This window comes from Macrobrachium nipponense, chromosome 3, assembly GCF_015104395.2.
Source record: "Macrobrachium nipponense isolate FS-2020 chromosome 3, ASM1510439v2, whole genome shotgun sequence".
In the NCBI taxonomy this organism is placed as follows: domain Eukaryota; kingdom Metazoa; phylum Arthropoda; class Malacostraca; order Decapoda; family Palaemonidae; genus Macrobrachium; species Macrobrachium nipponense.
Window position 1 is genome coordinate 117,891,646 of NC_087202.1, and position 22,583 is coordinate 117,914,228.

The window sequence follows — 22,583 nt, forward strand, 5'->3', positions numbered from 1 at the left end:
GAGCCTGTCCGCCCTCACATTCCTTACTCCCTGTACGAACCTTGTCAGCAGGGAGATGTTCCTGTGAGACGTCCAAAGTAATAGGTCTCTCGTGAGTTCGTAAAGGAACGAGGAGTGTGTCCCTCCCTGTTTCCGAATGTAGGCAAGTGCGGTGGTGTTGTCCACGTTTACTTGCACTACCTTGTCTCTCACCAGAGGTTCTAGGCTCTTCAAGGCCAGGTGTACGGCGAAGAGCTCTTTGCAGTTTTATGTGCCAGGACACCTGTGCTGGTTCCCAGGTGCCTGACACTTCCTCTGAGCCTAATGTCGCTCCCCAACCCGTCTCCGACGCGTCGGAGAACAACACTAGGTCTGGGTTCTGTGTTCTTAGAGAGATCCCTTTGTTCTCTTCCAGAGGTAGCAACCACCACTGTAGGTGTGCCTTTATCTCCACTGGAATGGGAAAAACGTCCGACAGTTGTCCGGTTTTCCAGCTCCAAGACTTCTGAGGAAGAATTGAACGAGGACGGATATGAAGTCTTCCTAGAGGGAAGAATTGTTCCAGCGAGGAAAGCGTCCCCAGAAGGCTCAACCATTCCCTCGCTGACGTTTGTTGCTTCTTTAAGAAGAGAGAGATTATCCTCAAACCTTTTGCGGTTCTCTCTTGCGAAGGAAAAACTCGAAAACCCCGAGAATCCATCCGAATCCCCAGATAGACTAGGTCTTGTCTGGGGGTCAGCTGAGACTTCTCGAGGTTCACAAGCAATCCCAACGCCTTGGTCAAATCCAGAGTTAACTTTAGGTCCTCCAAGCACTGTCTCTCCGATCTGGCCCTGATGAGCCAGTCGTTCTAGATACATAGACATTCACTCCTTTGAGATGAAGAAAAAATCTCGCCACATTCCTCATCAGGCTTGTGAAGACCTGAGGAGCTGTGGACAGGCCGAAACACAAGGCTCTGAACTGAAGATCCTTCCCCCCGTCATGAAACGGAGGTACTTCTTCGACGAAGGGTGGATCGGGACGTGAAAAGTAGGCGTCCTGGAGATCTAGAGACACCATCCAATCTCCTTGTCGTAATGACGCTAGGACTGAAGCAGAAGTCTCCATGGAGAACTTCTCCTTCTGAACAAATTTGTTCAGAGAGCTGACGTCTAGTACTGGTCTCCAGCCTCCCGAGGCTTTCGCCACTAGAAAAAGGCGATTGTAAAACCCCGGGAGTTTTGATCCAGTACTAGTTCTATTGCACTCTGTCCCACATTTGTTCCACCATCGATCGAAGAGTATCCCTCAGCACAGGGTCCTTGTACTTGGCTGATAGTTCCCTTGGTATTGACGTTAGGGCGGAGTATTCAGGAAAGGGATACGATATCCCTTCCTTATGATATTCAATGAAGACGCGTCTGCGTCTATCAGTGTCCAGGCCTCCACGAATCCCAGGAGCCTGGCACCTACTGGTGCTTGGAGGAGAAATGTTTCATTTTCCCTTTTTAAAGGGACGAAAGGCGGACCTACCTCTCTTCTCTGGAGCCTTCCTTCTTGCGGGAGGTCTGGAGATCGGAACCACCTCGAAAGGGCTGCATAGAAGAGCTAGGTTCTTTTCTTGTCAGAAAAACTAAAGCAGGTTTCTTCTTCCTAGCCGACTGCGTCAGAAGATCCTGCGTCGCCTTCTCAGTTAAAGAGTGAGCCACGTCCTTCACTAACTGAGAAGGGAACAAATAGTCAGACAGAGGTGCATACAGTAGGAGCTGCCCTCTGAGCATGCGAGACTGCCTTTGGTTAAGAAGGCGCCATACACCGTCCTTTTCTTCAAAAGACCTGCTTCCAAATAATGAAGAGACTTCAAAAGATCCATCCTGTACCGCTTTGTCGATGCAAGACAAAATGCATAACAGGGCTTCAGGTTCGATTCCCTGTGAATCGTGAGCTTTCTTGGACATCACCCCAAGGGACCAATCTAAGAAGTTGAAGACTTCCAATACATGGAAAAGTCCCTTGAGGAGATGATCCAGTTCTGAAATACTCCATGTAATACGAGCAGAATTAAGACTTGGACGCCTTGAAGCGTCAACTAACGTCGAAAAGTCTGCCTCTGTTGTAGAAGAGAGCGATACCATATCCTCCACCCTCGTCTTGTACCATATGCCTCTTTTTCCCAGCTAACCTTGCTGGAGGCATGCAAAATACTGTCCTGACTAAGTCTTTCTTCGACTTCATCCAGGAATCTAAGGCGTGTAAAGCCCGCTTCATCGAGATGGTGGGCTTCATCTTCAGAAAAGACGAGGGCTTCTTCGCCTTCGCACTCGAAAAGAGCGAGCGCGGAGAAGGAGGAGCAGCCGGAGTCAACTCGTCTCCGTATTCCTCCAGAAGCAGGGTAGTCAACACCTTATAGTTGACAAGCCCTCTCTTTCCATGATCGTCATCATCCGAGTTTTCCTCCAACTCGGGATAAATCTGAGTTTCCGTTCTCCTTTCTGAACTTTCCTCTTCTGGAGGAGACAAACTCCTGATAGAGAGGGGCTAAGGGAATGCAAGTCTTTCCTTTTCCCGTTTTGATCGACTTGGAAGGCGTCACAACCTGCGGCTTCTCTTGCTCTTTAGAAGACGTCTTGTATGACGCTTCCCGCTCTCCGAGCGTCATGTATGACGTCTCTTGTTGACGTCTTGATGACGCTTCGCGTCTGGAAGACGCTTCGCTCTCTAAGGGCTTCCTACTCGGCGTCACAATCTTGGACGGAGCGTCACGGTCTAAGATCCGCTTGAAATGACGCTTCCCTTCTAAAAGACGTCTTTCGTTTCTCTTGTCTTACAACACTCTCGTCAGCCCCCGTTCTTCGACAGGTGTGAGACGAGGACGGCTTCTTAATTGGAAGCGTCACGTCCTTTTCCGACGGGGCGCTAAAACTCCCACAAGAGATGACAGTTTGTTTTCCTGAACCGGCCATAATGATCTTTTCTTGACGCTTCTCCCACGTCTAGTGCATGACGTCTCTCGTCATCACTCGGGAAGAAGCCTGATGGGGTACTTCCTCGTTAAGCGTAGGTGACGCTGACGCCACCCCTCGCTTTCGTAATAGCAGACGGAGGCGTCATCCGAGAAGCGCTCTGGGCTCGAATCAATGTCTTGCTTCATATGACGCTTCAGCGGTCTCGATAAGTTCGACTCCTTCCACCCCCTCGTTTAGGTGAGGGAGAGGGAGAGGACGAGAACACTCGCGAAGGACGCTTTTCCTATAGCGCCCTTGAGCTGGCTGCCATGAAGCAGAGCTAGCTGAAGGGACGTCTGACCGTTTGGGGATTCCCCACGACCCCCTTAAGGCTTTCGACTTTCTTCCTTCCTCTGGGCATGTGAGCTTGAAGAGGTCTAGGCCTGGGAGCGCCGCAGGGACGATCAACGCCCCCTCCCACAACACTGATAGAACTCACTTCACTAAAATGTTTCACTATCACTAGCCTTACCTTTCGAAGTCAGCCATCTTGGACTTCATGTCTCTAATAGTCGCTTCAGATTGGCGATTTCCGATGCCGAATCCGAAAAAACACCTCTGAGAATGAGATCTATAGGGAGAATCTACATCAGTAGGGTTAGAATTAAAACCGTGAAAGGCTCAATAGGCCTTGAACTCACACCTTTCAGTCGTCTAACTCTATCCCTCTCTAACTTCTTCAAATAAGAAGTCAAAGTCTTCCACTCTTCTGCATTCAAACCCTCGCATTCCTTACAAGTGTTAATAGCAGAACACTGAACCCCCTACATTTACGGCATACAGTGTGAGGATCAACCGAAGCTTTCGGTATCCTCACCCTGCAGCCTACATTCACAACATTCTCACACACAGTAGAATCAAGACATACTGAGAAAATCCAAAAGAGTTATTCCAAAAACAGTCCACAGTAGCGAATGCCAAAACACGATCCAAATACGTCACCCAAAAAGCCGAAAAACGTTGATCAAATGTTGAAAAATGAATCTAAGTCAGGAGGTAATAACAACAATGTTTGATACCACCGGCGACAGAGAAAATATGATAGAAAACGGGATGGTTCCTAGTCCTGCCGCCCAGGGCAGGCCGGTAGATCACCTGACCTACCTGTAGCGAGTGGGGCGCGAAATTTGAATTTCTGTCGGGACGACGAGTCTTAGCTATGTATATATCTGACAGGTAAGTTGATTGTATGAAACCTTCTTTTTCTTCGGCTGAGGAGCCTAAGAAGAAGTAGAGTAGGTGGCAGACGATGACAACGAAGATGAAAACGGGGAGGATGACGACGACACCTTTCACTTCTTCTTTGGCTTCTTCGTAAGCTTCCTCAGCACTGCAGTCAGATCCCCATCCAGGGTGCCACTGAAGTGGCTGCCAAAGCAGCAGGCTCCAGGGCAGCTTGGACCTGGGGCGCCGACTCCACAGCAAGAATCGTACAGTCAGGAACAGGGGCAACAGGCATGGGGACACAGACAGGTGGAAGATCCAGAGGTGACAACTTGGCGTGATCATACCCAGGTGAGGGAGGGAGGACTGCATAGCCCAGAGGTGGAGGTATAAAAGACTCCACGTTTGAAGTATGCAGCACCAAAGAAACTACAGCAGCAGGCGTAACAGAGGTTACGTGCTGGGTATATACCAAATGAGGTGGCACCGCATACACAGGAATTGATATTGTTATAGTCCTCGACTCAACCCCATGAGTCTCAGGGACTGGTGCAAAATGATCCATCAGCCCCTGGAATGAGGGAGTGCCAGGCAACCCCAGCTTCACCCATGCCTGCTGCAGATTCCTGACCGCGGAGCCAGGTGTACCTGAGGGAGGAAAAGTCGAGTTAGTAGAACGAACTCGTGTTCGGCCCGAAGGGGAAAGATCCCCTCCAGAGCGAGCAGGAGTTCCTGAATATATTTACAAGTCGGCATGCCTACCGCCCTCTCCTCTATGCTCGACGAATCAAAGAGGGATGCCACTTCCCCCGATCCATCTTGTACCGCCTAATCCATGCAGGCCAATACACTGTGTAGGACTTCGGGATCTAAGAAGTCAGGGTCCTGTGTCTTCTTGGCCAAAGCCCCAAGGGACCAGTCTAGAAGTTAAAAACTTCCAAGACATGGAATAATCCCTTGAGGAGATGGTCCATCTCTGACATTGCCCAAGTAGTCCTAGCAGATGGAAGTGCATGTCTTCTCGAAGAGTCTACCAGTGTGGAGAAATCTGCGTCCGTCGAAGCAGGGAGGGCGAGTCCCATTGCTTCTCCTGTATTATACCAAATCCCTCTCCTACCAGAAAGCCTGGAAGGGGGGCAGGTAAAAACAGTTTTCCCCGCTTCCTCCTTGGATCTGAGCCAATTTCCAAATGATTGCAACGCTCTCTTCAGGGAAATGGTTGGCTGCATTTTCAAGAAGGAGGATGATTTTGATATCCTCATAGTACTGGTAAACAATGAACGAGGAGTAGGAGGGGCGGCAGGACTCAAGAGACTCGCCGAATTCTCGCAATAAAAGGGCTGCTAAGATCTTGTAATCTGAGAGACCTGCACCCTTATTGGCTTCCGAGTCCGATATATCTTCCATCTCTTGTCTAGTTATGTTAGGACAAGAGTGAGCAACCGGAGGAGAGCGCTTCTTTTCGCAAGGTGAAGGGCTTTTAGCAGTACCAGCTCCAACCTGACAAGGACTACGGCCGCCTGTGCGACATCTTGAGTCCCCGTCAGGGGAAAGCTGATCCTGCAGAACGCTCCTATTCACATCAGAGCCATCCTGACAAGGACGACGGCCGCCTGTGCGACAACTAGCGTCCCTATCAGGAGAAGTTTGTGCTTGCAAAAAACCTCCCACAGTCTCAGCACCATCCTGACAAGGGCAACGGCCGCCTGTGCGACATCTTGCGCCCCTGTCAGGAGAAAGCTGATCCTGTGAAAAGTCCAAAAGAGGAGACTCCTGGTTAATTTCTATCTCCATATCTGATGAAGCTGGAGATCCTGGTGCCTGGTTGGTGCCTCGCTTGCGGCTGGCTCCTCGCGCCAAGCAGGCTCCTCGCGCCAGGCAGGCTCCTCGCGCCTGGCAGGCGCCTCACGCCTGGCAGGCGCCTCACGCCTGGCAGGCCCCTGGAGCCTGGCAGGAGCCTGGAGCCTGGATGGATCCTCAATCCTGGTTGGAGCCTCGCGCCTAGCGCCTGGATGGCGCTGTCCGTATCGGTCCATATTCATCCGAGCTCTCTGAATCTGGAGCTTTCTGTACGTCCGCGGGACGGGACCTTTTGATTGGAAGGAAACAGTCCTTTCTCCGAGGAGGGTCCTTCTTTAGTACTCCTACCAATGACGAGATTTGTTCTTGCATTTTCATAAGAATCTTCATAGCTGAATCTTCCTCCTCCTTATCTGATCGAGGGGAAGGAGGTTTCGATGAAGGAGCTTTTCTGGCCCTCTTTTTCTCAGATGGAGAGTCCTCCGGAAAACTTTCCGGGCTTGAGTCTAAAGCAGGAGACTTCCAAGTTCTTTTGGTAGGTCTCGATAGATTGTCCGAACTCCACCCACGTTTAGATGACGAATCGGAAGACGAGAAACATTGTTTTAGGATGCCTTTCCAATGGCTATCCTTGGCAGTCTGGGACGCTACAGATCCTGCCGAGGGGACGCCTGACCAGTGGGGATTCTCCGTAACCTCCGTACGGCTTTCGACATTCCTTCTCCTCTGGGCCTGGGAGCGAGACAGAGCCAATCAGACGCACCCTCCACTGCACTGGGAGCACTTTCCACTGCACTTTGTTACCTTCTAAATCCTTAATTTTACGTTCCATCCTCATGAGGGAAGCCTTCAAATCTGCAATCTCCGATACTGAATTTGCAGTATCAGATAAGGGAGAAGGCGGTATTGCTGTATGGGAGGAAGCAACAATTAATTGAGAAATAGGTGCTAAACTACTAACTGGCTCATTAGAGAAAGACCTACTCAAACTTTTGGAAGAGGCTTTTCTAGCCTTATCCCTCTCCAATTTCCTTAAATAGGAATTAAGAATCTTCCATTCCTCCTCATTCAAATTAACGCATTCATCATAAGTGTTAGAGACAGAACATTCATTCCCTCTACACTGTTTACATACGGTGTGAGGATCTACCAAAGCTTTCGGTAGCCTCACACTACAACTCTCATTCACACACACTCTGAATGTATAACTAGAGTCAGACATTTCAAGAAAATTCCAAACCAAAATCCAAATAACAGTCCACAAAAGCGTATGCCAAGCCAGAGATCCAATACGTCACAAAATAATCAGTCCAGAAGATCAACGGCGATGAAAAACGAAAGTCAAAGTCAGGAGGAACTACCAACGATGTTACTAGAACCGGCGACAGAGAAAATCTGATTAGAAAACGGGAATGGTTCCTATTCCTGCAACCCAGCGGCAGGGCGGTAGATCACCTGACCTACCTGTGGCGTGTGCCGCGAAATTTGAATTTCTGTTGGGGACGACGGGGTCTATAGCTAAGTATATATCTGACAGGGAAGCTGATTGTACAAAAACGTATTTTCTAGAATTCTTCTGTTTTAATATTACGTTACGTTATATGTTTCATTATAGCTGTCAGTAACTCGGTATCTCTATTAGGTAAAGATAGAATAAAGAATAGAAATGAGTGGTTATTAAACTGTTTGGTAGTTTCATTAGTTGAAGAGAGATACTAATGGAAATTTATGGCTTACTGTGTCCTAGGAAAAGTGATTGCTTGGCGTTCGTTCAGTACTCGTAAGAGCTGAATGTAAACAAACGATTGAAAGGTTTTTTGTTTGTTTGTTTGTGTATTATAATTAATGATTAATTAATAATTATTTGAAATGAGTACATAATGATTATTTATACATTTTATTGGCATATTCTAAGCTTTTAGCTTCTTAGGTTTAGATGTCAGAATCATAGACTAGGCTACAGTAGCAACAGCTAACATAGGCTAGGCTTATTGCTAAGGGACATATGCTAAAGTCCTAATATATGCAGTAAAAATGGGGTTGAACATTACATGCAGTTGAATATTACTCAAGTATGTACAGTATTTTGCCTTTTTGGAGTCATATTTCTTCCGTCGGATCGACGTCGTAACCCTAGAACATGTGTTGTAGGCCTGGAAATATAATTTACTGGGGCATTTTTGTAGGGCTTGGAACGGATTAGGCATTTTACATGTAAAAATGCAGTTCAAGATACGAAAAACTCATGATACGAAGGCCGCCTCGGAACGGATTAATTTCGTATCTCGAGGTACCACTGTACTCTCTTACACAATAATGATGGGTGCTTCCAAGGCTTGGATGGGAGCTCAGGAGAGACAGACTGGTAATCTTCTGTTGGGTGCTCTAGAGAAAGGCGCTCTGGGCTCACCCAAAAGCTACAAGACAGACGTGAACTAGTCTCAGGCTCACTGAGAAACTTAAGAGGGATGAGACATACATAGAAACGTCTTCAACACCTCATGTCAGGAGCAATCAGGAAAGCTGGACTACAGCTTTTGCACTTCCTATGGACGCCTTTCCAATGGCTGTCCACCGAGTCCTGAAAGCAGTCAACAGGTTCAGCTGAGGGGGTGCCTACCCGTGGGCAAACTCCGCCAACCTCCCTTGGGCTTCCAGTATTCCTTGTCCCTGGTGCATGAGAGCCTGACAGTGACCTTTGCCTAGGAGCATTGGCAGAACGGGCAGACACCTTCTCTACTAACACTGCACTTTCACTTGCACTTGCACTCTGAATCATACTGTCCATCAGGACTTTAACTAAAGTACCTAACTGTTCCATAGTACTTACAAAAAGCAACAGGAGATTGAGGAATAATAGGTAAATCGCCCTCACCTGATTTACGAGAACACTCAAAGCTAACTACATTCCTAGCTTCTGCCCTAGCAGTAGCCTTCCTTTTCCTGTTTCTCTCTAACTTATCCAGATGAGATTTCAAGGTTTCCGCCTCACCTTATCCCAGTCCCTACATTTGTCACAATTCAGGTCAATCAAACAAGTTTCTCCTCTACAATCACTACACATTATGTAGGCAAATACAAGAGCTACTATTGTCAGACATGTAGTCTAGAATGTCATATTCATATTTCAAACCTAAATAATGTAGGCCAGGGTCAAATAAATCTGTCCTAACCAAATCTAGGCTAACCCTAGGTTAAAGATTACGTCACCGGAGACAAAGCGTAACCAGCCAGCGACCAAAATAAACAGATAAAAATATACAGTTCTAATAGAACATAGCTAAATGAAAAGTGTGCGCATTAACAATATTAATGACTGTGTCATCGAATGGTGACAGCGCAAGCAGACGGCAACCAAATCCAAAACACAGCAGCACAGAAAACAAGCTATGTTTACTTGTTGAGTGGCAGAAGTGAATTGAGATTGGCAGCAGCACTTACCAACTATACTTAAACAATAGGGCATTAGTGAGATTTTAAATTCTAAAAAGCAGCAGTGGTTAGGGTAGAATATACAGCTGTGTATGGAATTACTTGGTAGGTTACTTATATAAACCTATCAAACAACTCATCTGGAGAATACTCCAAACCGGGACTGGAGAGACTGTAGAGAGAGGTGGTAATGGGCACAGACCTTGGTCCCAAGGTACACCATGATTCTCTGTCTGCGGAGAAGACCACAGGACCCAGGCCAGTCCAGAGGGCAGGTTACATCTAATTTCTAAACAGATCTCAATTACTTTTTATCTTTTTCTCCTGAAACACATACGGAGCAAAAGAAAGCGGAGCAGGAGGATTGAGAGGAATTAACCTAGGCTACCAGGTAAGATAATGGAGGCGGAGGAGAAGCAACATCGCAAGACAAAGGAATAGACAACTTTCCTATACAGCCTAATGCTTTCATCTTTGCTTGTTGTACATAGCGTAACGCAAAAAGAAAAATTAGCCTGAAATCTTCAAAATCATTACTACCAGCAATACACAATGTCTGTGTAAGGACATGGCATGAAGAATTCTGATGAGAACAACATTCCAGCGGCACCTGATGGGAAACAGGTGATTGCAGAGAAAGTCCTAGTGGGTTAGTCAGCGACATATTTTAAATTTGTATGCCAATCACACTACTACTAGCATCTAATGGCGCGAAGATAACTTTAACAGAAGGTAAGAGTCATTTCAAATAACTGAGATTATAACAATAAGCTTATAAATTATGAAACAAACCTTTGCTGCTGCTTCTTGAGCAGCTTTCAAACTAGCTGCAGGTCTTGTAACCTTCATACTCATCTAAGGTGTAGGACGGATAGCCCAGGTAGTAACCAGGTCTGGATCAACATATCAGGAAGATAAACCTGAAAAAAAGTTATTTAAAACTTTTTACAACGTCAAATACAATTCATGTAGTATATGATCAGTAATGACAGCTGATTACCAATAACCAATACAATTCAAGCTAGATGTTTGACCCTCACAGTCCAGGTTAATAATATATGCTAATGCATACACCCATGATCAGGCTAAATTTAAGGATGGTAAAAAAAAAATTTGAAAGAGGAAGATATGCCTATATGCCCATGGCATACGAGAAGATATTCTAAAAAAAGATGTCTGTACCTTTCACATGAAGCTAAAAGTGAATATTTCTCACCCAGTAAGTACAGGCCCCTTTTACCTAAGACAATTGTAAAAATATGCTAATTTTACCAAGTTATATACAAGTTCTTCCTAATATTTTCAATAATTTTATTTTGTCAAATTATAATTACAGCTCAGACAGAATGATCAGAATATACTTTGCAGATCTGAATACTAATACGTATGACAATGGTGATGACACAGATCATTCATACACATTGCTCTATGACGTCACAAATGCGTGAGGCAGAGCCTTCCATCTTAACACCAGGAGACCCCCCACACCTAAAATACTTGAAAAGACAATAGAGTTGATATGTTTTGCGTCGTGTGACTTGCAGACTTTGAACAGCTTCGCAGATACAGACAATATAAATTTTCATAATAAAATTTATTATTTGGATACTTACCTAGTGTTAAATATGATATTGTTAAGATACAATAAAGTTTGTTCATACTTACCTGGCAGATATATATAGCTGTATTTCTCCGAAGTCCGACAGAATTCAAAACTCCCGGCTCACGCAGTGGTCGGCAGGTGGTTAGTACCCATTCCCGCGTGGGAGGCGGGTGTCAGAACCATTCCCCATTTTCTATTCAGATTTTTCTATTCCCACTGTCTCCTGCGGGGAGGTGGGTGGGTACTTTGATTATATATATCTGCCAGGTAAGTATGAACAAACTTTATTGTATCTTAACAATATCATTTGTTCATGAAACTTACCCAGCAGATATAATATATAGCTGAATCCCACCTTTGGAGGTAGAGACAGAAAAGGATTTTGAAACTATTACATGCAGATGAATAACATCTTGGTTCCTTACCTGTTAGCATAGCTGACTTCGTGATTACTGTCACCCAAGTCTGCTACTGCTTTACTAGAGTCTCCAGCAAGGTAGTGACCTATATAGCTGGTGAGTTCTAGATGATCTGTCAACGGGAGAGTGACCACAATGTGACTAGACCCATTTTGGAAACCATTACTTCATGAGGGGCAACGAAGTAAAATTCACCACCTGACCAGCCTAACAATTTTCATTCCCACATCACTTAGGCTAAAGGAAAGGAAGTCCGGCTCAGGCGGACGACCTTACAACCATAAAACAAATCCATAAACAAAAAAAACTCACCTACCCATTTCCTACAGGGTAGGATGAGTGCTACTTCCAGCCCCAACAAAGTGTCTGCTGCGACGTATGGTCCAAGCGCATAGCAGTTCTCGTATGGTCGTCTTCACATCCCGCAGGTAGTGTGAAGCGAACACCGAGTTGCTGCGCCAAAAGGTGGCACTCAGAATGTCATTGAGTGCCATGTTCTTTTGGAAAGCTACCGAGGTAGATATAGCTCTCACTTCATGGGCATTCACTTTCAACAGCTTAACATCACTGTCTTCGCAAGATTGAATGCGCCTGTCTAATGGTGTCTCTCAAGAAGAATGCCAGAAGCATTCTTCGACATCGCAAATCTGTCTTCTGACCGAACACCATAAGTTGCTAGAAGGACCTCGACATTCCTTCGTTCTTTGTAAATAAATCTTGAGAGCCCTGACAGGGCACAGGACTCTCTCTGGTTCGTGTCCAATGATTTCCGCCATACCCTTAATCTCAAAACTTTGGGCCAAGGGTTAGACGGATTTTTCATTTTTCGCTAGAAACGTAGGACTTAATGAGCAAACAGCATTATGTCCCCTAAAACCAATATGCTTGCTAAAGGCTTGAATTTCACTAACTCTCTTCGCCGTCGCCAGAGTCGTTAGGAAAATAGTTTTCTTAGTAAGATCCCTTAAAGAGGCGTTCTGAAGGGGTTCAAACCGATTTGACATTAGGAATTTAAGTACTACATCCAAATTCCATGATGGTGGAACTTAGGTTTGAGGAATCTTTAATAGTCTCGAAAGACCTTAAAGATCGTGGATATCCTTATTATTTGCCAAATCAATTCCTCTATGTCTAAAGACTACAGATAACATACTTCTGTAGCCTTTGATTGTTGAGACTGCAAGCTTTAGGTCGTTTCTCAAGTAGAGCAAAAAGTCCGCTATTTGGCTCACAGAGGTCGTGGTAGAGGAAATGCGTGTCTTCTGCACCAGCTCCTAAACGAGCCCACTTCGATTGATAGACTCCAAGCGTGAAGCTCTTCTCGCATTGGCGATTGCTTTTGCAACCGGTCTAGAAAAACCCCTCGCTCTGACAAACTTTTTGATAGTCTGAATGGCAGTCAGACTCAGAGCGGGGAGGTTTCCGTGGTATCTCTCGAAGTGGGGCTGTTTGAGTAGATCTGTCCTCATGGGCAATGTCCTCGGGAAGTCCACTACATAGGTCATGACCTCTGTGAACCACTCCTTTGCTGGCCAGTAAGGAGCGATTAACGTCAATCTCGTCCCTTCTGACATTGCAAACTTTTTCATCACTTCTCCCAGAATCTTGAACGGGGGAAATGCGTAAAGATCCATCCCTGTCCAGTCCCAAAGAAGTGCATCTATTGCTACTGCTCCGGGTCAAGCACGGGGGAGCAATACAACGGAAGCCTCTTTGTTCTCGCTGTCGCAAAGACGTCCACTAGAGGACGCCCCCATAACTTCCACAGCTCGACGACACATCCTGATGCAGAGTCCACTCGGTCGGCAGCAGTTGACCCTGCCGACTGAGGAGATCTGCCCGGACGTTCTCCACGCCTGCAACGAACCTCGTTAGAATCGTTACTTTCTGAGTTCTCGCCCATAACAAGATCTCTCTTGCTAGGTTGAACAATGATCGCGAGTGAGTCCCTCCTTGCTTTTTGTTTTTTATGTATGACAGAGCTGTGGTATTGTCTGAATTTATCTGCACTACTCTTGTTTGAGACTTTTTCTTGAAAAACTGAAGTGCCAAGTATATGGCCGCCAGTTCTTTGAGATTTATGTGCCAGAACACCTGTTCCCCTCTCCGGTGCCTGACACTTCCTCCCTCCCTAAGTGTAGCTCCCACCCGGTGGTGGACGCGTCGGAGAACAACACTAGGTCGGGGCTCTGAAGTTTGAGGGAAGTTCCTTCCGAAAGCTTCACAGGATCGAGCCACCACTTTAGGTGATCCTTTACCTCCTTTGGGATCCTCAACATTGTCTCCAAATTTTCTTTGTCCTCCAATTCCTCCTTCAGGAAAAACTGGAGAGGTCTGAGATGTAGTCTCCCCAAGGAAACAAACTTCTCCAGCGAGGAAATGGTGCCCAGCAGACTCATCCATTCCCTCACCGAGCATGATTCTTTCCTTAAGAAGACTGATATTTTTTCTAATCCTTGCTGTTGCCGTCCCTGGGACGGAAAGCTCGAAAAGCCACTGAATCCATCTGAATCCCCAGATACACGATGGACTGTGTGGGGATCAGCTGCGACTTATTTTCGAAATTCACTAGAAGTCCCAGGGACTTTGCTAGAGTTAAGGTTGATTGAAGGTCCTTCAGACACCTTTCTTTCGACGATGCTCGAATGAGCCAGTCGTCTAGATAGAGAGAGATCCTTATGTTTGCAAGATGAAGCCACCTCACCACATTCTTCATTAGAATTGTGAAAATCATTGGTGCCGTACTCAGACCGAAGCAAAGAGCTCTGAATTGGAAAACTCTTCCCTTCTGACAAAACGCAGATATTTCTTCGATTGGGGATGTATCGGGACGTGGAAATATGCGTCTTGCAGTCCAGTGATACCATCCAGTCGTTTGTCTTAAGGCCGCAAGCACTGACTGAGGTGTCTCCATCTTGAACGTCTGTCTCTCTATAAAAAGGTTTGAGACTGCTCACATCTAAAACTGGCCGCCAGCCTCCCGACTGTTTCGGCACCAGGAATAACCTGTTGTAGAAACCCGGGACTGAATGTCCTCGACTTGTTCTATTGCTTTCTTCTCGAGCATTTGTTCTATCAGATCGTACAAGATCTGTTGTTTTTCTCCATGGTACGAGGGTGATAGATCTATAGGTGGTTGCGCACATGGAGGAGGCTTCAGGAAAGGTATTTTGTATCCTCTCTCGATGACGTTGAGCGACCAGCTGTCTGCCTCTATCTTCTTCCAAGCTTCTGCAAATAAATGAAGCCTGGCACCTACTGGCGACTGAAGGACTTCCTCCTCATTTTTTACCTCTGGACTTAGACTGAGCTCTGCCTCTAGAGAGTCCTCTTCCTCTAGAGAAGGTCTAGAGGATGCTCACCTCGAAAGGGCTTTATTTTCTTAGAAAACTGGGTTTCGTGTTGAAGTCGAAGGAACCGCAGGACGTCTAGAAGATTGTGCTAATAGATCCTGAGTAGCTTTTTTCCCTGTAGACTTCCAGCTACATCTTTAATCATAGCCTGGGGAAGAGATGGTCAGAAAGAGGGGCGAAAAGCAATTCTGCCTTCTGTGTTGGAGACACTGCTTGGTAGTTAAATTTACAGTAGATAGCTCTCTTTTTCAGGAGCCCTGCACAAAAATGTGAAGCCAATTCCTCTGACCATCTCTGACGGCCTTATCCATACAAGCGAGAACACTGGATAGCTCCCCCAAGCTAATTGAGTCTTGACTACGAGACTTAGTGTCAAGCAGCCCCAAACACCAGTCTAACTGTCAAATTAAATACTTCAATTGTCCGAAAAAGACCTTTCAGATGGTGGTCTATCTCCGCCGGTGTCCATGCTATTTTAGCTGACGAAAGAAGAGACCTTCTTGGTGCGTCAACCGCCAGACTGGAAAAGTCACCTTGAGCCGATGCGGGAGCTCTTAACCCGACATCCTCACCTGTATCATACCAGATCCCAGCCTTGCCGCAAAGTCTTGAAGGAGGCTGGGCAAAGGAAAACTTTCCTTGAGCTTTTCTAGACTCCATCCAATCTTGCACCTTCTTAAAAGCTCTCTTAGTTGAAAGAGACTTTGTCATTTTAACAAATCCAGGAGTCTTATTTGTTTTTGACAACGAAAACTGAGAAGGAGGCGACCGAGGTGCTGCGGGTTGAACTCTTCTCCAAATGAATCCCGGCAAGCAATCGAACCAAAACTTGATAATCGGATGAATCTGACACAGCAGGTTGATCCTCTTCCGTTTCCTCTGAAATATTACTTAATCCTTCCTCATCTATAGGAGTGACCAAGGGGACTCCCGAAGCTGGTGGTACAAGTCCTTTCACTCCGAGCTTTAATGAAGATCGTTGTTTAGACGTGCATGGAGCATTCTGAATATTAATATCTAAAGATTCAGATAAAGCGGGTACCAATTTCTTGCTCATTCTCTCGATGGGAGTCCCTTCGAAAAGCCGATTGCAGTTGAGGTTCCATACTAATACCTTGCTGTGATATCTGATGGATATGAAACAAAGCGTCTGTTTGAACGTCTCGCTTGGCATCCGTCCGAGCGTCAAGCTTGGCGTCCAGCCGAGCGTCACGCTTGGCGTCCAGCCGAGCGCCACGTTTGGCGTCCAGGTGAGCGTCACGCTCGACACTCAGCCGAGCGTCCCGCTTGGCGTCCAGGTGAGGGTCACGCTCGGCGTCCCTCCGAGCGCCACGCCTGGCGTCCAGGTGAGCGTCACGCTCGACGTCTGCCCGAGCGTACCGCTTGTCTAAACAGGCGTCCCTGTGAACACTCCGCTCCTTCCAAGCCGAACTAGGAGCGTCGAGTTTCTCAGAACATGTTATACGTTCCTCGTTTCGTAATCTAAGGATCGTCCGTTCTTGTATAAAGCGAGCCTCGAGAGTCTGGGCGAATCCTCGTAGGAAGTTTTTCATGCCCTTTCTCCAACTGCAGGTGAGACGCACGAAATCTAGAATGAGTACTCACAGGCGAAAGAGACGATCGGTCCACCCGTGCGGGAGACCTCTTAGATCTTTTAATCGGTAATCTATCATCTTTTCTTCTCGGACAAATTTCTGATTCTCTCTCAGCCAGCAACGAAGCAAGTTGTTGTTGCATCGACCTGATAACACTCTTTGTAGTAGAAGATTCTTTTTCAGGAGAAAAACTGATCCTATGAGAAGGCGAGGGGCAAGGGGAAGCCCTATCCCTTCTCACAGGACCCGTTCTTCTATTCTTAGAACGACTAGGCCGCTCCAAGGCGTCCTCGTCAGATGACATCATAATTCTCCTTTGAGGAGTCCATGCAGCAAAACTCTCCGGTGAAGACCGCAAACCAACAGGCGAAAAAGGACGTGAAGCGTCTTCTTCACTGCGATCGAAGACTCTGGCCGCTTGTGCGACACCTTGAGTTTTCGATCTTTTTTGCGGTGGAGAGTAATCCAAGTCTCGAGGCGAAGCCCGTAACGAAGAAGCAGCGCAAAGAGACTCTGCGCCCTCCTCTGAGAGACTACTGACGATAGCCGCCTGTGCGACATTTAACGTCATAGCTCTTTTCAGAGGACGTGAGCGTCTTCTCATGCTCCAACTCCTGTTAGGGAGGACGCCTCCGAGGACGAAAAGCACTCGCGGAGGATACGCCGCACTCGCACACTCTTTGGCAGCCTGGGATCGTCTACAGGTTCTGCCGAAGGGACCCCGCCAGAAACGGTGGGGGTTCCCGTAACCCTCCTGCGGCTTTCGACATGTCCGTCTTCCTGGGCTTGGAAGTTTGACAGAGGTCCAGGCCTAGAGGCATTATAGGGCCGATCTGACGCCCCCCTCCTCCCACAACACTGGGGGCACTTTCACTGCACTTTTGTTCACTAATAATGCTTTTACCCTCCAAAGCGAGCAACTTTAGATTCTAGGTTTCGTATTGATTCCAGAATCGTAGAAGAAAGGGCATTGTCTTCCACTGATTTTTCAGGGCCCGAAGGCACAACATTTTCAGGGCCCGAAGGCACAACAGATTTAGGTGTACCAACTACTGAATGTATAGTAGGAGAAACCTTACTACCCTTACTTCTACTGACTGATACACTCCTGGAGGAAGATCTCCGTATCCTATCACGCTCCAATTTCCGCACATAGATTCATAAGCCTTCCACCCGAATCAGACAGACATTCACATCCTTACAACGGTCATTTTATTATACACGTATGTTCTCTACAATTATTACATATTGTGTGTGGGTCTACCGAACCTTTCGGTAGCCTCACCTTACAACCTTCCATACAACACACTCTGGTGCTAGATAAACTAGTCCCAGACATCTTAGTTAAAGGAAAAAACCAAACCAAATTCAAATCCAATCCACTATCAGCGTAAGCCTAGTCACAATCCACGTTCGATAACCAAAAAAACAAACAGGATACTCAAGTAACAGAGAAGTTTCGAAAATCCTAGACGGAGGTGTTGAAAACAGTTGTTATCAACACCGGCGACAGAAAAAATCTGAATAGAAAATGGGAATGGTTCCTGACACCCGCCTCCCAGCGGCGGGAATGGGTACTAACCACCTGGCCGACCACTGCGTGAGCCGGGAGTTTTGAAATTCTGTCGGACTTCGGAGAAATACAGCTATATATATATCTGCTGGGTAAGTTTCATGAACAAATTAGCTATACTATCTCCCTGCCGATTAGGCATTCAAACAAAAAAAATCAAATGGCTGCCCGGATGACTGTCTAGTTTACCTGTTCTCCACCAGGTGTGTTTCGAATGTTTTAGCTCTTATCAGAATTCTCCTTGACAGCCCACTAAGTTGTGGGGAGGCTTGGTGGGTCTACTTTAACAGTAGGTAAATATCATAATAATAAATTTTATTATGAAAATGATATTGTTATGATACAATAAAGTTTTATACATACTTACCTGGCAGATATATACATAGCTATTGACTCCATCTTCCTGACAGAAATTCGAATTTCACGGCACGCGCTACAGGTAGGTCAGGTGATCTACGTGCCTGCCGCAGGGTGGCAGGAATAGGAACCATTCCCGTTTTCTATCAGATTTTCTTTTCCACTTGTCTCCTGAGGGGAGGTTGGGTGGTTGATTAATTGTATATATCTGCCACGTAAGTATGTATAAAACTTTAATGTATCATAACAATATCATTTTTATACATTCAACTTACCTGTCAGATATATACATAGCTGATTCACACCATTGGAGGAGGGTAAGAGACAGCTAATTACTGAATAGACAGGTAAACAACATACGTTGTAGGTAATAAATAAATAAAACCTTGGTTCCTATGTGTTTAGACGAAGGGTTGACTTCCTAGCTATTGCTAGGAGTCTGCTTCGTCTAAAGAGCCTCAGCGAGGATGTGACCTATTGCTAAGAGTTCTTGTAGATCTGTCAATGGGGTCTTATCCACTTACTCGACAGAATCTAATGGTCTTTTGTCAATGGGGTCTTATCCACTTACATGACAATACACCTATGCCTAGTGGCATAATTAAGGAGCACAACACCAAACCCGATCACCTGATCCTAACACGAGGGTTTGTGCTTAATTTGAAAAGAGTTATCCCCAAACTCCTTTCAAACAACCCAAAGAAAAAACACTATGTTAAAATAAAATTTAACTCACTAGCTAAGGATCAGTGTCGGCTCCCTATCCCAGCAACGTATCCGTAGACACGTATAACCAAGAGAGAAGGATCTCTTGTAGGTCAACTTGACCTCCTTCGTGTAATGGGAAGTCAACACAGAGTTGCATCTCCCGTAAGTGACAGCTAATATGTCCTCATGACATATTGTTAGGAAAGAACAAGAATTCATAAAAGCTCGCACTTCATGCGCTTTTAATTCTCAGCTGTGTGAAGGAATCATCAAGTTACTCACCAAGTGCTTTAGCGATCACACTTGTTTCAAAGAAGACCAGGGCTTTCTTTGAAATGGATCTGTTCTGGATGAAGCCTAGAGCCTGGCTGGAGCCTCGTGCCTGGCTGGCGCCTCTTGCCTGGCTGGCGCCTCGCGCCTGCCTGTCCCTCGCTCCTAGCTGGCGCCTCGCGCCTGGCTGCCTGCCTGGCGCCTGACGCCTGGTTGGCACCTAGCGCCTGTAAGGCGCTTTTTGCCTGACTCCTGGCTGGCGCCTCGCGCCTGGAAGGAGCTTCGCGCCTGGCTCCAGACTGGCTCTTTTTGGCGCCTGGAGCCTGGCTGGCTCCTCCCCACTTGCTGGAGCTTCGAGCTTGGTAGAGTCTCGAGGATGTCTGGCGATGTCCATATCGGACGCTCTTATCTGTCCGATTTGCTCGCCTCTAGCGCATCTGCGCTAGGTTGGAGACCCGCTCTTTCTTCTCATCAGACAATGACAGTGTTCCTTCGAATTGTCTGCCTCTGGCATTTTTTACGCCTGTTTTGGCATTTGGCGCCTAGTTGGCGCTACATTGTCCGAAAGTCCTGAACATCCACAAAAGTTTATCAGGATACTGGAGAAGGGTGGAAGAAATTCTTCCACTTTGAGCTTTTGGCCTCTCCGGCAAGGGGAGGAGATTGTAGTCAGCTACATCCATTAGACGATAGGATATCTAACAGTACGAGAGATAAGAGTCTTCCTCCGAGGAGGATTCTTCTTGAGTACTTCCGTTGCTAACGAGATCTCTTCTTACATGTTGATGAAGTTCCTCATTGCAGAATCTTCCCTATCCTTGACCGAAGGAAGGGAAGGAGCCTGGAAGTCGAAGGAGACACCGAGTTGAAATTTGGAGGACTCCTGATTTTTAACTCTTTATTGTATCCCTCTGAATACCTTCTGGGAAGCATTTCGAGCCCTCATCGCATCCCAAAGACTCTGTAGGCAAACGTTTGAACCATTATCTGTGGTTGAAAACGTAAGTACCCTGCCTGGACAACGGAACCTCTATCTGAAAGCGTTGAGTCAGGAATAGAGGGTTTTAGTTCTTTCACCAGACATACTATGCTGGCAAGAACCCATAGCCGAGTATCCATAGAACCTGAAGCGAGATTCCAATGCATAAAAAATTCACTTGTCTTCTTGGTCGTTTAGGACCAAGAGAAACAAAGAATTACCTCATAAAATTTCTCAAAGAAATTTAACGAGGAGCAGTTCCATCTTGTCGGAACACAGAATCTGAGGTCCAAAAAAAAAAGGATCCCATTCCCTCTACTATTTGAAAGATCCTCAAATCAAATAATGAAAAACGGTTTGCTGCAAATATCTATAGAAGAGGATGATTTATAATCCCCTTAATAGTAATGAACAAGGAGAAGGAGGGGTGTGCAGGACTCAAGAGACTCTCCGAATTCATGCAATAAAAGGGTGCTAAGGTCTTGTAATCTGAAAGACCTGCACCCTCATTGACTTCCTAGTCTGATATATCTTTGTCCCATAATGCTGAGAGAAGAATGAGTCACCTGAGGAGAGTGCCTCTCTTCACAAGGTGAAGGGCTTTAAGCAGTAACAGCCCCATCCTGACAAGGTTACGTTCACATGTGCGACATCTTGAGTACCTGGCAGGTGAAGGCTGATCCTGCAAAAAAAGTCTCTCCAAATCAAACCATCCTGACAGAGATGAAGACGCTTATGCGACCACTAGAGTCCCTGTCATGAGAAGTTTGTTCTTGCTAGAAACTTCCCACAATCTCAGTCCATCCTGACACGGGCAACGGCCGCCTGTGCGACAACTTGTGTCCCTGTCAGGAAACAACTGATCTTGTGACAAATCTCAAAGAGGAGACTCTTGGTGAATTCTATCTCCAAACACAAAGAAGCTGGAGATCCTGGAGCCTGGCGCCTGGTTGGCGCCTGGCTGGCGCCTGGATGTCGCCTGGCTGGCGCCTGGTTAGAGCATTGTCTGTGTTAATCCAATTGATATCCTACTCATGTCGTATTGGGGTATCGTATAAGATCCCGAAGATCTTAATTCTCCTTGTAGAGACAGAGTATAGCCTTTTACTGCATTATTGATAGCAGATATATACAAAGGTGATTCTTCCCTCTGAAAGGGAAGAAAAAACCCCCATGTGGTTCACAGAGGTATCGGAAGAGGACAGTTTCCCCATTCCATCTAGCACGATCTGCAGCAATTCTATGTCTACCATGTCTTTTACCTTGAAAAACTCCTCTCATTCATGTCTACTTCTGGTCAGTCTGCACGCAGACCGACTCAGAGTGGAGAGGTTTTTCAGGTCTATTTATAATAGATTCTGATAGAATATCCAGATACTCTTGGAAAAGCCTTACGAAACATGCTGTGAGAAGAACGTGACTTCTGTGAATCTAACCTCTCTAAGGCCAAAATGAGGCATTCATCCTCTCTTCCTTTGACGCCCATTTATCTTAATATCTGTTAAGAATTTATAACTAGGGCAAAAAAGACTAAAGTTTATTCCCCTCTTTTAAATTAAAGATTGCGTATATTGCTACCTCTCTTGGTTCGAGGAAAAGGAAGCAGTCTATAGGAAGCCTGTTCGTCTTCTACCTTGCGAAGAGATCTATGAAGAAGACTTTCCGCAGGTTCTCACAACTCTTTCCAATAAATGTTAGACATACCACAACACTGAATCCTACTACGCATGCGCTAATGCTACTGCGCATGCTCTAACTGTAAGGGAGCTTTTGGCCTAAACTCAGACTTCTTAGTGAGGAAACAAATGGGGGTTTACGGGAGGGATACATGTATTTAGCCAAACACGTTACAGTATGACCCCTACATTGCTACCAGACTGAGTGAAGGATTGGGTGGTAACAGGGTTCCCAGATTTGGCAGTTTCTCACCAAATTTGGCTTTTTTTCCTAATTTGGTGGGTAAAAATTCACTTTGGCTGGTTAGTGGTATTTTGGCTGGTTTTCAAACACTTTCTGTTTGAGCTAAACACTGATCCCACGTTTGAGGAATCTCTCCCCAGATTGGGAATTTTTGAAGGTTTTCAGGAAAATCTGGGGAATTTGAATAGGTTTTCAGTAAAAACTTGGTAACATTTAAACAAAATATGTAGATGGAATTAAAATAAAAATCACACACACACCAGACGACCACAAAACAGACCGCCAGATTCTCAGAGAACGAGCCTCATTTCAAAATTTCAATTCATTCTCGTTTTTTTTTCCTGTATTCTTATATTAGTTTATATTATCTAACTAAAACTATGATGCCGCTATACAAGTATATATATGATAAAAAATATGCATTTATAAAGATAAATATAACGC

The 22,583-nt window shown here is 45.9% G+C and overlaps 1 protein-coding gene across 1 annotated transcript in view; it reads right to left on the reverse strand.

Moving 5' to 3' along the window:
• The window catches only part of LOC135222000 (trithorax group protein osa-like), a gene marked incomplete in the record, with an annotated part of 406,131 nt that overhangs the window by 374,001 nt on the left and 9,547 nt on the right, over nucleotides 1-22,583 (reverse strand). The window contains 1 exon segment of the mRNA XM_064260109.1: nucleotides 10,155-10,282. Within this exon segment, the coding sequence (XP_064116179.1) occupies nucleotides 10,155-10,217 (63 nt within the window).